At 40.1% G+C, this 15,556-nt stretch overlaps 1 protein-coding gene across 1 annotated transcript in view; it reads left to right on the plus strand.

Moving 5' to 3' along the window:
• The window catches only part of LOC105283841 (agrin), a 360,457-nt gene extending 345,104 nt beyond the window's left edge, over nucleotides 1-15,353 (plus strand). The window contains exons 18-28 of the mRNA XM_026968792.1: nucleotides 5,218-5,412; nucleotides 6,037-6,210; nucleotides 6,481-6,820; nucleotides 7,178-7,405; nucleotides 7,532-8,148; nucleotides 8,413-8,824; nucleotides 9,130-9,383; nucleotides 9,712-9,808; nucleotides 10,000-10,107; nucleotides 10,711-10,885; nucleotides 11,113-15,353. Of these exons, the coding sequence (XP_026824593.1) occupies nucleotides 5,218-5,412; nucleotides 6,037-6,210; nucleotides 6,481-6,820; nucleotides 7,178-7,405; nucleotides 7,532-8,148; nucleotides 8,413-8,824; nucleotides 9,130-9,383; nucleotides 9,712-9,808; nucleotides 10,000-10,107; nucleotides 10,711-10,885; nucleotides 11,113-11,370 (2,858 nt within the window). The 3' untranslated portion in view covers nucleotides 11,371-15,353. The remainder of the gene's footprint in view (nucleotides 1-5,217; nucleotides 5,413-6,036; nucleotides 6,211-6,480; nucleotides 6,821-7,177; nucleotides 7,406-7,531; nucleotides 8,149-8,412; nucleotides 8,825-9,129; nucleotides 9,384-9,711; nucleotides 9,809-9,999; nucleotides 10,108-10,710; nucleotides 10,886-11,112) is intronic.
• The last annotated feature ends 203 nt before the right edge of the window (nucleotides 15,354-15,556 follow it).

The following is a 15,556-nucleotide window of genomic DNA, read 5'->3' on the forward strand; positions in this document are numbered from 1 at the left end:
TGAATAACACTTGTGATTAATACGCGCAGAATTTTAATCATTCGCGGCTAAATCGAGTGCTAAAGCAAGGAAGGAAGGAAGCAAAGTGAGTAAACATTCACCAACCTGCAATGAAAATGATAACAAACTTGAGATAGGAATTTAGGCGATAACAAAAGTATTATTTATGGGATTATTTCAGCCGGGAAATTTATTGTAATCTGCACTATTTGTATTTTTGAGTATTAAATTTAATAAAAATGCAAGTAGGTATTAAAACCTGAAAACATATAATTAACGAAAGAGAGCATTGAAATATATGAGAATATTTCTAATTATTTTTTTAATTTACTCATACATTTGCATTATATATATAACGCTCGCGTCTTTTAAGATTCGTAGCCTCTTGTCTCTAAACTGTACAATGACCCATCGTGGCGTGCTTTTTCCGTGGAAGAAATAGTAAGAATCTAGAGCTAGGTTCGCCTAAGCTATTTGGAGTCGTATTAAAGCATCCCCGAAGGCGATGCACCAACCACCGCACTCGCACGTAAAGAAAGTTGCCGAACGTTAACTCGCGAAACTGCGCGAGCGCCGAAGGTGGTTTTAACTAAATCACCGCCGGACTTCCAGCACGATCTCGTCTTTAAGTGGCGCCCGTGGGACATGTCCGCAGAGAAGAACCGACATCCAGAAACGGTAACTGGTAGTCCGATCCGAGTCGGCCATGAGAGTTAAACCGGCGTGACTCTCACTATTCTCTCACCCCGCGAACGGATACGAGCGACGAAGTGTCGTTCGGGAACTATTGGTCACGACGGTTTTACCAATGTAAACCGATGTAATGAGATAGCCCGATCACTATTATCTTTGTTATGGAAAATTCCGGAAGTACGGTGTACCTCGTACCGGAAGGTGTTTTCGCGGATGAGATCTTTTTGCTGACCTTTTTGGGAAAGAAGCGCCGGCGACCGCAGCGCGTAGAATTGTCGCTTGGAACGAATCCACCGCAAAAGGTTCATCCATTACCGAAGCGATACATGAAACTACCAAGTTGGAAGTATAACAAACGATAGCGCTCTGCGACGTGGAAGAAAACACGAGACGCTGTATTATCCAGTGTAAAGCATCCATCTCTGTTTGCGTTTAAACCGCGTTATTTCCACGTCACGGACTGAAATGGAACTCCTCCAACTCGTAACTCTGGCCCGCGTTGTTAGGCTGATAATATGCAATCGATAGTCCGTTCCTAAGGATCCGTTCCGGCGGATAGATATAATAAGCGTACGCGTCATTAGCGAGAGTTCGCCGAGTAATTACAAACAACCCCGGGACGCGACTGCGATCGCGATCTAATTTCGCGAGCCGTTGATTATTCCAGCATTAAATTCCGGTGCCCGTCTCAATCAGGCCGGCGAATCAAAGCCGCGCGGTACGATAAACCGCCCCCAAAAAAGTACGACGAAGAGAGCGAGAGATCCTCCGCGCTCATCCCCTCCCCGTGCATCCTCCTATCACCCCGGTTCTCAAGATATTCCGAGCCCCTGACGAAGTTCGTGGAGCGAAACGTCGGAATCTATTAAAGTCTCCCGCCCGCCCCGACCCCTTACTTTCGATTGCTCGGCCCCCTCCTGTCCTCGGACCCCCCTACACTCTCAGCCGGTCCCACGTCTAGCACTCTCCCCGTCGTCTGCCGTTCTCGCTTTCTCTTTCTCCCTCGGCCTGGAAGTCAATCTCTTAAAAAGTTCTTCTGCGGGGCTCGTCCTCCGGAGTCAAACATAAATCAGATTACCGCCGTCTTCGGGAACCCCCTCACCCCCGACGGTCTCCACCCCCGCTTTCTCTGCACTCTGGCAGTTCCGCCGAGTGTACACCGACTTCACCGGGGAGTTCGCGGAGGTCCCTCTCTCTCTCCCCCTCGTCGTGCCCTTTTTATTTCTTTCGTCCACGTCGACACACGAGATCGAAGTGAAAGACGGTAACGGCAGCGGCAGCGAGAGGGGGACGAGGACAGAGGAGCGACAGGAGGATATGGGCGCCGGCACTTTGGATCCTGTAAATAATGCATGCCGTAATTTCTCGCGACGGCCAGCTCCACGGCATCGTGTGGGAAAGAAGCCCCGTATCCGTGGAATGTCTCTGGAGGATTCCTCGGGTGGACGATTGGCCGTCGGATGACCTGGATGCCCGACGAGTGTGACGAAAGCCTTTGACGCAAGCGCGATATAATGATCGGATTACCAGCGAGAGAATATCGATATTTGAGATGAACTGATATAACTGATACTGATAATTGGCATTTTCTTTCTTTCACGTGCAGAGATATCGCCAAGGAAATATCCTTAATTCCGTTTCCATTATTGCATTTCCATTATTACATTTGCGTGGAAAGGAATTTGCGCCGTTTCGTTACTCCAACATCCGAGACCGACACGACTACCGTAACAGGAGATATCCTTAAATAAGTTATTTTAACGGAGACCAATAAATCGATATATACATAATATCAATATAACATCAACATGTTCACTCGAAGGATAATCGCAGGAAATTGCATTTCCGTATTTGTGATATATCGAACCACCTCTATTGTTATTTCATTTTAATATACAAAAAGACATTCCTTTCAAATTTATCTTCTCGCAAAACTTTATTTAAATTTGAGAAACTAAAACTAATTTACGAAAGTTTGTGCGCTTGCAGTCAATTTGTTTTAATATATCACTCCATATATTACTCATGATAAAGTATATATATTATATTATAATAAACGAAAAATTCGTCAATCGCGAAACTCTTGCCAATCACTCTTTCGAGTTTCTTGTTACACCCGTGTTTGGCAAGGCGAATATATTTTTAACGAAATGACATCGATAAATGTATCTCACGAACCGTGTAAACGTATTCTAAGTTTGATGAAAATACTCACTAGCAGAAAACAGAAACGGAAAGGGATTTACCAATCGTAAAGTGTCAGATCGTATTTCCACGGCGCGTCCTGCACACTCTTGTAGCCCGTCAGGATCTTCATCCTTTAAATGGATCGAAGCCGTTTCGGGGCAGAGAGACCGGGGGATATTTGCAGCGCGCGACAGCGAGAAAAGCTCATTCTCGCAGCGGAAGTAAATAAACGAATCGATTATACGAAGACAAATAAGCGGGTTGTCGGAGAATGGGCTCGACAGGAGAAGCGTTCGAGAGCCAGAAAGAGAGAGAGAGGGAGAGAAAGTAGAGATGGGGTGGATAGGAGCCGATTGTCGAGAAAAAAATAACGGAAGTCCTCGACGCAATAATAGGAAGCAACGCGGCAATTGGAAAGTAATTAAAATCCCATCAAGACCGCTCCGACTCCTGTTAACAGCTCCGCGTTACTCCGAGCCGATAGAATTAGCTTTTCGATTTTCATTATTTAGAGGAACCCCGACGCGCGCTCTTTGTGTTCGGCTGGATTCTGTCACGGTTGTTGCACCGCTCTTCCTCGAACATTGGAGCGACGAGATGGCGTAAATCCTTTCCACGCAAATGGAAATGAAATAATGGAAACGAAATAAAGGAGAGATCATTTATTTATTTAATGCATCTGCATCGAATGCAGATGGATATTGTAAATACTGACGTATCAGGCTATCATGACTATACCGTGTAGTTTATCCGGTCTAAAACATATTAGATAAAATCTCGGTGGAGAACAATGCAAAGCTGAGGCATCTGGTTTCTGAATATACAAGCAATACAGTATAGAATTTGTTGCACTTTGAAATACTTCACGGATTAATTAAAATAGAACGTCTTTTGTATCAACGTCTCGTCAAGCATAATTCAATTTGTAATTCTCACAAAGTTCGTGAAAGATTCTTTGCGAAACGAAAATAAAAATCTCCCAGATTAAAGTTAGGAAATAAAAGACTACATTCTTATTTTGGTATAAGAAATTCTAGTTTTTATAAACAGAATAATATTTATGGAAAAAAGAAGGATAGAATGAAGGAAGATGAGAAATGTGGAGCAGTAAGAAGTAGAGAGATTAAGAGCAACTTTTCTAAAGATTTCAAGTCTAAAATAAGTTATGTTTTTGTTGGAGTCTTCGAATGTAACTTTCATTGGATCATAACTTAAATCAGAACAGAAAGCTCGCTAGGCAATTTTGATGATTCGTTCTACTAAACTTTTTCGTAGATATAGAACGATATGATGGATCGGAATAATAAATATACATAGTATTTTTTCTTGGAGATTTCGAACAATTTTTCAGTCTACTTGAAAAATTCTTGTACGACTTTTACATCAATTTTAGTACTGTGATATATATATTTGTAATCATATAAAAATGTAGGGGGGAATAACTTGCTCTATATTTATTAACAAATATAATATTATATTTGTTAATAAATATATTAATAAGAAGAAAAATATAATTTTTTCTGCAGTGAGAGAACATATTCACAATTTTATAATGGAAAATATATTATAAAGAATATAAAATAATCACAAAGATATATAACATTTAAAAATATGAAAATATAAATGCATGGATCCGTGCACATATTATGTCCGCATGAGCTAAAATTATTAATTTATTTTAAAGTAAAGTAACTTTTTCATTCATTTTTTATGCATTTTGTATTTATAAAAATTATTTATTAAGAGACGTACGTCTGTTTTATCGCGTCAAACTGTGTGTTACCGAGATACCGCATACCTTTATTTATTTGGAAAAGCGAAATAAATAGATCAACTATATCCAGGAATCTCTCTAAAGAACTTTATTTCGAAATTAATTAACGTAAATCCAAGCGGAGAAAAAGTTTTCTCTGTTATGATTTTACGATCATGCATACATGTACGTGTTGCTATCATTATAACTTTTAATGAGAGAAAGAGAGAGGAAAAATTAATAATTTTATAATAAATTTTATATCGCACAAGCAATGACAAAACGCAAATAGTCTTTGGTAACATTAATAATAATGTTACTGTATATTAAAGAAATTACGTAATAAAAAGTGATTTTCACAGAATTTTACAAATTTATGTAATTGATTAAATTTAGCTGCAATTAGGGCTTGTGAGCAATTTTTAAAATTATGCTATTGTAAATGTGAAATTACTTATTATTAAAGAATTATATCTGCAATAAATGCATTATTTCGGCTACAAGCCCTGATAAACAAAATTTGTCAATGGACACTGTAAAAAGGCAAGATAATGGCAAAACCACGAATTCATCAATATTTTCAGACGATCCTATGGTTAACACGGACTTTCCCGTTAAGAGATACACGGCTGTACAGTACACTCAACCAGCAGCCGCCATTTCTCCATTGTCCAAATCTACTCGGCATCTCTCAATACCGGATCCGGATTCACGGTATTATTACACCCACCGAGCTCATCAAGAAACCATCACTGTCGAGAAAGATAACTTAAAACATGGTAAAAAGCGTTCCCTCCTGAATCTTTTATAAAGTTCTTATATCGGATAATTCATTTTATCAGAAAAATATAAGAGCTACAAGAAAACAATGAGAATTCAGAGATCTTATTTTATTTATTTTATTAATCTGAGAGAACTCTACCGCCAACTTCCTTTATTAATTAAAAATTCCAAAATATGAAACTGATATTAACGTATTGGAAAATTATTTAAATAATTTAAATAACAATTAAAATGTAAATTCATAATATAATTGCACATATACGCTATTTCATTAATCGTATTATTGATTTAATATTAATTGTGCATTAACATAATTGAAACATTAATCCTGAAAATCGCTTGTTACGCTTAAAACGCGGCATGACACTATTCGACAACGTACTTGAAAATCACAGAAATTTTTTTATCTAACATCAAATTGTCATTAAGTAATTCAAAATCTGCATATTTGTTGAGTGTTGTCTCAGTAAAGTTGTGCGTGCAAAATCTCCGAAAATGCATATTTTCTCTTGACTAAAAACTCTTTTCGAGCCCACATCTCCTTAACAAGAATTAAGAAAATTGATCTTGAATGATCAATGTCGGATGATTCTGGGTGACAAAGAGATTCGTTTTTCTAGGTGTAGCCGCGGTATATCGACCGACGCCAGCGACGATTCGAGTGGTCACTGCTCTTCTGGGTGATCTTTGTACCGACGACAAAGATTGCACAATACTAAACAGTGAGTGCATAAACGGCGGTTGTATCTGCTCCGAGGGCTACGCGGAGACCAGCGATCGACAGGAATGCTTCGGTAAGACGAGAACGTCCCAATTTTATCGCGACTGCTAAATTCCATATTCTCATCAAATCACAATCAAGTCTAATGAAATTAATGCAACAGGTATCGATTAACGGCGACAATTGATTAAGTGATAATTAAGGAAATCCGCAGCCCTTAATAAAAACGCTAATTCGGACCGATCTTCCGATCATTTAATCGCTTGTAAATTCGACGCCTATCCGAGTTATCGCCACTGCTATTACAGACGTTTGACTTTTCTTTGATTTTGCACTTCTGCAGCTAATTACGTGCCGGTGACGCCGACCCAGGAGTTCCGTGCGTGCCTCTCGTATCCTTGTCACATGACTTCGACGTGCATCGATTTGCCCAGCGCTACTTTTGTCTGCGCTTGCCGGCCGAATTATACGGGGCTGCTGTGCGACGAAGAGATCAACAGGCGGGATTACGAGGTGCCCTCTTTTGACGGCAAAGGCTACGTCAGGATGAACCGGCTGAAAGCGTATCACAAATTTAGCATCGAGGTCGAGTTCAAAACGTACGCGGACAACGGAATCATACTGTACAATCAGCAGAAAAGCGATGGGACCGGCGATTTTGTCTCGCTAGCCATTGTAGACGGGTTGGTATCTTTTGTCGCTGTAATCACGAGATTCCCGATCGTACGAATATATAAATCGAAAATATGGCTCTTTGAGGAGCCAACAATCTCGTTGCGCGATGTGAATTAAGCATTTCGATTTTCATGATCAGCTACACTGCAGCAATTTAATTTCTTTCTGCTGGATTATTTTATTCAGATAGACAAGTTAATCATAGTTTTACATAAAAAACCGCCGAGTTAGCAGTTGTATAAAAATTTATAGAAAAATCGGATTAATCTCATCTAATTATACATATTACTGATAAAAAACACAAAATCGAACTTTCTCATTCAACGAAATCAAGATTAATGTTTATAATTGATTACGTGCCTCAGATACGTACAATTCAGATACAACTTGGGAAACGGACCCGTAGTGCTCACGTCGCCGGAAAAAGTGACCATGAAGACCTTCCATCGAGTGGCGGCTAAGAGATATCACAAAGACGGCGTCCTAATCTTCAACGACGGCGAAGACGTGGCCGGACAGAGTCAGGGGATGTTAAAATCCTTAGATCTGAATCAGGACACCTTCATCGGAAACATGCCGACGAATTACACCAAGTAATATATATTCTCACAAATGTTGTGTATCGTTAAAATAAACAAATTCGCTGGCATCTACATATATACATACTTGTATATCGGCGACTTAAAAAAATAAGACACGTACCACAAATTTGTGAACAGAGTCTACGACAATATCGGCACCAATCACGGGTTCCTCGGCTGCATACGCAAGCTAAAGATCAACCGGATCAACGTGGACCTCCACGTGGGTTACGATAAGGACGTCCTCGAGAGCTACCGTGTGAAGGAATGCGGCGACAACGCGTGCGCCAATCTGCCCTGTCAGAACGGCGCGACGTGCCAGCCGATCTTCGAGGAGGACCTGTGCAACGGTCGCGAGTGCAGGCGACTGCAGAAGCGAGGTAGAAGTCGCAAGAACAGGGGCGGCAAGAGCAGGATGAACATAATCAGATGCCGGGGTTCGCACTGCACGCCGATCGATCAGAGGAGGGCCAAAAAGAATGCGAGGAAACGCTGTCTCGGTGACAGATGCAATTACGATTACGAGGTCCAGTATGAAAACGACTACGAGAACGACAACTACGCGGTGGAGAAGTACGAGCCGCCGGATTATAGGTGCATATGTCCGCCACAATTCACCGGCAGGAACTGCGAGGAATCGCTGGACCCATGCCTTGGAGAACCGTGTCAACATGGTGCTACATGTGACATCATGCCCCAGGGAGGATACGTGTGCAAGTGTCCTCCTGGTAGGACCGGCGAGCACTGCGAAATCCGTAAGAGCAACATTATCGCATAAATTTTCTCTCACTCTATCCGCGGAGGTTGATCCCTTTGAAAGGTTTGCAGCAACTTTTCATTATTGGCGAAGTTTCTATTGCAACGTAAAAATCTGCTATCGTACAAATTTTATTGAAAGTCAAATTAAGAATCTTTTATGAATTTTTTGTCTTATCACATTTGTTTTGTTAAGCCTATAAGATACCAAAGATTAAACTATTTTGGATAAAAATGTGTGTAAATACTTTTATGATCTCCAGTGGACGACGACTTGACGGAATTTCTGATCCCCGCGATGAACGGTGACGGATACTTGGAGCTACCCTGCCTAGAAGGCGTCGCGAAAGCGTTCTCCATCGAGCTGTGGTTCCTCACCCGCGCCAACGATGGTATCCTGCTCTATAACGGTCAGCTGAATAACGGCAAAGGCGATTTCATCAGTCTGAACTTGATCCAAGGCAAGCTGGAATTCAGATTCAACCTCGGAAGCGGCATCGCCAACATCACCTCACCGGATCCGGTCAGTCGGGACGTTTGGCACTGCGTGAGGATCAGCAGACTCGGCAGAGAGGGAGTTCTTCAACTCGATGATGGTACCGTAGCTAGAGGATTGTCTGGAAATCCTCTCACGGAACTGAACCTGGAAATGCCGCTTTACGTTGGTGGCGTAAGGTAAGTTATTTTAAATTAATTAAATTACGCTATTTAATTTTTCTTCCATTCTTAAATTATTATTTTAGTTTACTTCTCAATTTTTGCAATAATAGTGTTTCTATATTTATTTTAAAACACAAATTTACGTACGTATTAAATATATTTTTTTATATTTACATATATTACGATCAAATTAATTTATATGTACATTTATTACATTTTATTTAAATTATGTTATTTGATACATTATGCTTTAACGTAACATTGAATTGTACAAGAAATAAATTTGCGCTTGATTTAATAATCACGATTGATTTTCTCAGACACTTGCGAGAAGTTCATCGTCTGTCCGGAGCCTGGACCGGATTGGTAGGCGCTGTGCAGAGACTAATGGTAAATGGCAAAACATATCAGAATCTTGCCGTGAATATTACTCAACACAACACGGAGATTTACGACGGTCTACCGTGTCCCAGCAACGAGAACCCTTGCCATAACGGTGGAGTCTGCCTTCCACTCTTGAACAGTTATCTTTGCAAATGCGCCAATGGTTACAACGGCCTGCATTGCGAATTTTGTAAGTTCTCTCTATTTTCTTTTCTTTTATTAATATATAAATTATTAATATACAAATAGTGTTTATTTTATTTATTTAACTTTATCTTTATTACTTTGCAAATATTTCTTCTTATCTTTCCTTTAACTTACACATTTCCCTATAATATCAAAATTTCAAATTTATTTATAGTAATTATATTAAAAATCTATGCAACAGTGAAATCTCGAAATCATCAAATTTTTCAAAACCCTCTTAGATAGTACTTAGTTTGAAAGAATTTAGAAAGCGATATTTTATTAAGTGCATCATAAAAAATTAATAATCATAAAAAACATACTTTTTTCAGTCATGGGCTACGATGTATCCGGCACCGAGATATCGGAGCGACCTGTACGCTTCGAGGGCGACGACTTCCTGCAATTTAAACATCGTTACGGAAGGAGGTGAGTAATAACCATGTAGCCAAACAAATTCTGAAGAGAATTATACTAATTCTAGATTCACAACGGCACACCCTCTAGATGCACTTGATAATAGCGCGTCAATTGATTCGACGCTAGCGAGATTAACTAATTAGCGTTCCTGACTAACGACTAATGTCACTAACCTTCTGATTATGTAACACCCCAACTAGTACTAACTCAACTAACACTACCCTCGGCGAGTACTCTGAAGAGTCCTACTCCGACTACGACTTGGAGGAGGACGACGACTACGAGTACGACACTTACGATTACACGGAGTAAGTTTTCTGGTGGAAGATGTGGTGTACTCGTTTGAGGGATAGACTGTCCCGTGTATCTTAGTATTGTGTGACCATTCCTGATACAACTGCGATCCCTGGCACCCTCAGTGGAACTTGGTGAATGTTTGAATGTGATAGGAAACCTAGTTGAGCATTATACATAGCATTGCAGCATTACGACAAAGATGCAATTAGACGGGCAACTTACTGCAATAATCCTCTTTAAACATCAGCATTGAGATTGCTGACAGTAACTGACTGAATTGAATTGGAGATGTGATTCTAATATTATTACAATTTTAGTTATGTATTTTCTTACTCGATGCACAAAGCTTAAAATTAAAACAACAGAAGTAGGTGAATAAAAATTGTATAATTTAAAAGTTTGTCCATTAAATAGATTTGTTGAGAGATTTTTGTTTTTTTTTCTTTATTTTTAACAGTATTTTAAATTCCCGTCTAAAATGTATCCTGATGTAGAAGATTGTATGGATCCGTAGTGAAAATTGTTATAAGTATGTTCATATGTCAGCATGTTATAAGTAATGCTTATGCTGTATTAATAATCGAACAATTGTTATTACAAACGCATTTGTTCAGACGCAGGGGACAACAATCGAACAAATTCGAGCTGCGGCTGAGAACGATACATCCCGATGGTCTAATCGCGTGGGTAGGAAGAGGAAAATTGGAGCATCTCATTCTGTCCTTAAAAGGCGGTCATGTGGTGCTCACTTACAAGAGCAAGACTGAACAAATTTCTGTAACGAGCAGGGTAAGAATTATTATATAATACTATTATCCATTTTCTTTCCTAATTAATCTTTATTATTCCTTTAATTTTCAATTATTTTTACGCGTGATTTCTATATTCTCAACTTTTTTAAATTTTATTTCGTAATTTTGCAATGCAACAAATGTAATAAAATTTGCAATTTTGAGAAATAAAGTTTTACAAATTTCCCGAAAAGTCTTCATGTATTAATATCAATGCAATTACAGGAAAGAGTGGACGACGGAGTCTTCCACCACATCCGAGCATCCCGAAGGCGGAAAGCCTGCACGATCCAGATCGACGAGAACGCGCCAGTGAAGATCTTGACGGAGACGACGTTGCTGACGACCAACGGCAAGGTGTTCGTCGGCGGCAAGCCCAGGCATCGCGGCATCAAGGGCTGCGTGACGGACTTCATCGTCGACAAACGGCGACTGCAACTGGCCAGACGGAAGATGGACTTTTGCCACGACAACGATGTATGATAACGAACCCCGAGCGCGACGATCGTTAACGCGACGTCGACATCGAGGGAACCCCGTCGACCCGGCGAGTTAAACGCGTGATCTAAACGCGAGCTTCCAGACAAACGCAGGCGTTGGACCAAGATCAACGATCGCCTAAGCAATAACAACGATAAGCGCGAGGAGCACGAATCCCCGACAATCGTAAAACCCTACTGCCGTATTGGAGATGCAATAAACGCTTCCGGTGTTCCTGGTAAAGTGCGACAAACATCGAGAAGCCCATCGTCGAGACGAGCGCGGAAGAATCATGTTCAACCAAGTTGAGCGATGCGTTGATCCTCCCAAACTTGCGCGAAGATCTTTAATGTAATGCATTTCCCGGAGATAAAGGGAGACCTCGCTCGTGATACTGCATGTCTGAAGGGATGGAGGTTCTAATGCAAATGCAAGTAGAAACTTTGCTCACAAGTCTGATGTGTGTCTTGTGGGATGCGACTGTCTCGGTTGAATCTTTACATAGAACCGGAACTGTGACTAAAACTTGGAAGGATGACGCAAGACATGTCGGGGGGGAGGGGGGGGGGCAAACGGGGATCTAAACTCGGAACTAGGACCAGAACCAAGACCCAGTCTTCAAGTTCGGACACAGCGTCGCATCCGTAAGATGATGAAGACCCATGCAGACCGGGCAGGAAAATCGTGACTAAATCTCCGCTGTGCAGTGATAACGTTATTCCTGCGGAAGTCCAAAGTCTGATTGAAGCCGAGAGCAGAATGTGCGTCGAAGTACTGACTTGTTCCCTTAAACGAACGATTACTGAAATCAGTGTAGTGACTATATCATTATCGCGCGTGAAAACGTGTGGACACTATTCGAATTTACTGACGCGCGTTTGAGGAACTTTGACGAGTGCTGCTTTCTTATAGGGCCATCCAATAAGTAAACAAATAAGAAATAAGAAGCAACGCTCGATCGTAGCAGTGTTCAATAATCGTTCATTATTCACAAATCGAATCGCGACATCGTTCACACTGCAGGAGTTGATCATCTCGCGATTATTTCACGTTACCATTCCTCATCCCCTCCGCGATCAACGGGAGGGAACAACCGTCATCGAGATCATCATCATGCGGATGAAAGGAGAGCAAGAAAAAGGAAAAAAAGGAGCGAACGGCGAGTTAAGTGCTATGTTTTCATCGAAAGACAATAATATATTTTTAAGGCGACGAGATTAAATATATGCATATAAATATTGTGTATGTACGAATTTATCTGTATACGTATGCGGCGGATACACATACACTCACACACGCACGTACACTCTCACATATGCACGCGCGCGCGCGCGCGCGAGAGAGCGGTGCGACTTTAGCGAGACTAAAATAAAGGGAAAAAAAGTATGAGGTCGCTTAAAAGTAGCCCTCGTTATAGAATCTACACGTATGTAAGTTGTACTAAAGCACCTCTAAGCGTTTTACGATGCCAAGACTGATTGAAGCGGACGCGGGCGGGAAAAACGACGAAAGAGGAAAAATACATAAAAAAAAAGAAAAAAGATAAATCGGTGTTATGTTTGAGTGTTCGGTAGAGAGATTTAAATGACCGTGGATTTTTCAGAATAGAGGAAATGTATTTTAACGGACTTGTTGATTTATTGCCAGTAGTAGAACTCACACGATACGTTGTTTTTAGATAGGGGAGGCTTTTTACAAATTGCGCAAAAGGATAAATAAATGCATATATGCATATATACATGCATATGTGCATATATATATACATACATTATACATACTTATACAGAGGCTCTACATTCCATTCGATGGACGAAAACCGGGATTAAACTTTACTTAGGTAGACGCTATCAATGGCGATCGACGTGAGCGCAGTCCGTGAGCGTTCAGATCTCGCGAATTAAAGATCCAAAAATATAATCATCAATTATGCGATCAATTATTTACTCTATCTTTTATCTATTTAAATTTTAAGGAGAAAGGATTCTTCAATCCAAATCTTAATTAAACGTAAATTATGGCTAGTTAGTTTATTATTTATATTATTATGTTTGTATTATAATTATCAAAAAAGTCTAAATTAACTTATTACACTTTATGTATGTTAAGTCTTATAATGGTTAATCAAATGTAACAAAAAGAAGCAGTCACGTTGACTCAATTATTAGTTTCTTCAGGCTTCATTCCAATAAAGAACGCTGCTTGAAACTTGAAGAAATGCGAGAAATTGGCCCAAATTAATCTTGTTAATTGACGGATTTGAACACGAATGGACTACCTTCGACTTACGCCTCTGCACGCTTGCGTTACGTAATAGCAAACAGTTTTCCGCGTTAGCAGCAAGAACTCGTGATCTGTGCGACCAATCGCGAGACGTTAGCGTTACCGCTTGCACTCGCATAATACGGATGTGCAACAACGAGGCGTGTATATGAGCGAGAGAGAGAAACAGAGAGTTTGCACGTGTGACAGTTTGCACGAGTGATCTGTAAATAATTCTACGCGCTGCTAAATGACGAATTAATTATTCGTTCTAGAGTGTACCATACTATAACCGGACCTAACAGGATCATCGTAACGACCTAATAATCGTAACCCAATTCACGGATTAGCCTTCGGACGATGCCCGCGATACGCATCATTTATTTTTCGCGTGACACTAAGAGAACGCATTATATATGCACTTACACACACATATATATATATATATATATAAATATGAAAATATATATATACACACACTCAACACATGCATAAAACGGAGTCCGTTTAACGGACACGCACATGCACGTCGAACCAATGATGTGAACGTGTTCTTCCCCTCGGACGGAATAACTAAACGCCTAAGTTAATCGTACGTTTATTATAACGCAACCGTATTGTTGATTATTTGATAACTGTCTAACGTTTCCATCCATGTCGATTTTCATTTTTATCTCCAGCTGAATGAAAAGTCGAAATGGCTAGAGTACATTCCGCGAGCGAGACAGAAGTAAAAATAAAGCGACAAGGAAGAGACAAGTAAAATTTCTAACGGATTAGTAGAACAAACATTTGCTCCTAACTTTTTTTTGCAAATTTCGTAGAGAAAATGTACCCTTCAGCAAGGTCTTCAATTCTCGCGATTCTCGAGCGAGCGGACGAGAGAGGAATAGCTCGAAAATAGCGGGACAGGACGGGTTGGAAACGTTTGGCGTTTATACGGATGTTTACGTGATTATCGCACCGGCAGTACGCGAAGAGCAGCGGAAACGCTTCCTTCCGGTCACGTAAATGTCGGAAATAAGATCGTAACGGCGCGCGAACAGCTTTACGAGAAATACACCGAGGGATACTACCGGCACGTCCGACGACGCGCATCTCCACTAGATCCTTGATACCAAGTTACATTAAGAGGCACCGTCAAATTTCGCCGTTCTTCATCGCAGCAACCGTAATTCCGTTTGATTGTAAGCAGTCGCGAAGCGTTGTCATTATTTACGGTTGCCAATGTTGCCCAAAAAATAATAAATTTATTAATATAAAGAGCGGGAATTAGACATGCGAGCGAGACTTGCGTAAGGAGCATATAGCAAATTTATTTTACTATTGGATATCAATTATTATTTATTATTAGATATGTGAAGAAAAATATTATATTGAATGCACAGGAGCTCAAAAACGTGCGAAGAAGACTGTAACATGTTGTCAGACACGGAATATTTCGTCAATGAAATTAGTGTATCAATTCCGTTCATATTGCATAATGTTGCGTTATTCAGAAAAAGATGAACATTTTAATGAACGCAAAATAAATTTGTTTATTGCAAAACATGACGAAGTACCGCTACATCAGAAATCTTTAGATCCAAATTATTCTGTTGGCAACCGAATTTCCTATAACGCGGTCTAAGAAGCGCTCTATGGTAATGATTATAACATAATTCACGAATATTGGCGAATATTGCAATAATTACATAAAGAGAAACAACGATTGCTCGCTTCTGCAAGAAGAGACATCAAATAAACGATCGATAAGACTGTGTAACGTCCATGATCGCAACACATCGATCATAAATCGTTATAAACATCTCCGACTGACATTGTATAATGTAAAAGGCTTGATTCAAACTATAGGTTCAAACGAATTTTCGTAATGTCAAAACATTGCTATATAAACGTATATTTAATTCGAAAATGTACTCTCGAAACT

The sequence above is a fragment of the Ooceraea biroi genome, chromosome 4 (genome assembly GCF_003672135.1).
Source record: "Ooceraea biroi isolate clonal line C1 chromosome 4, Obir_v5.4, whole genome shotgun sequence".
Lineage (NCBI taxonomy): Eukaryota > Metazoa > Arthropoda > Insecta > Hymenoptera > Formicidae > Ooceraea > Ooceraea biroi.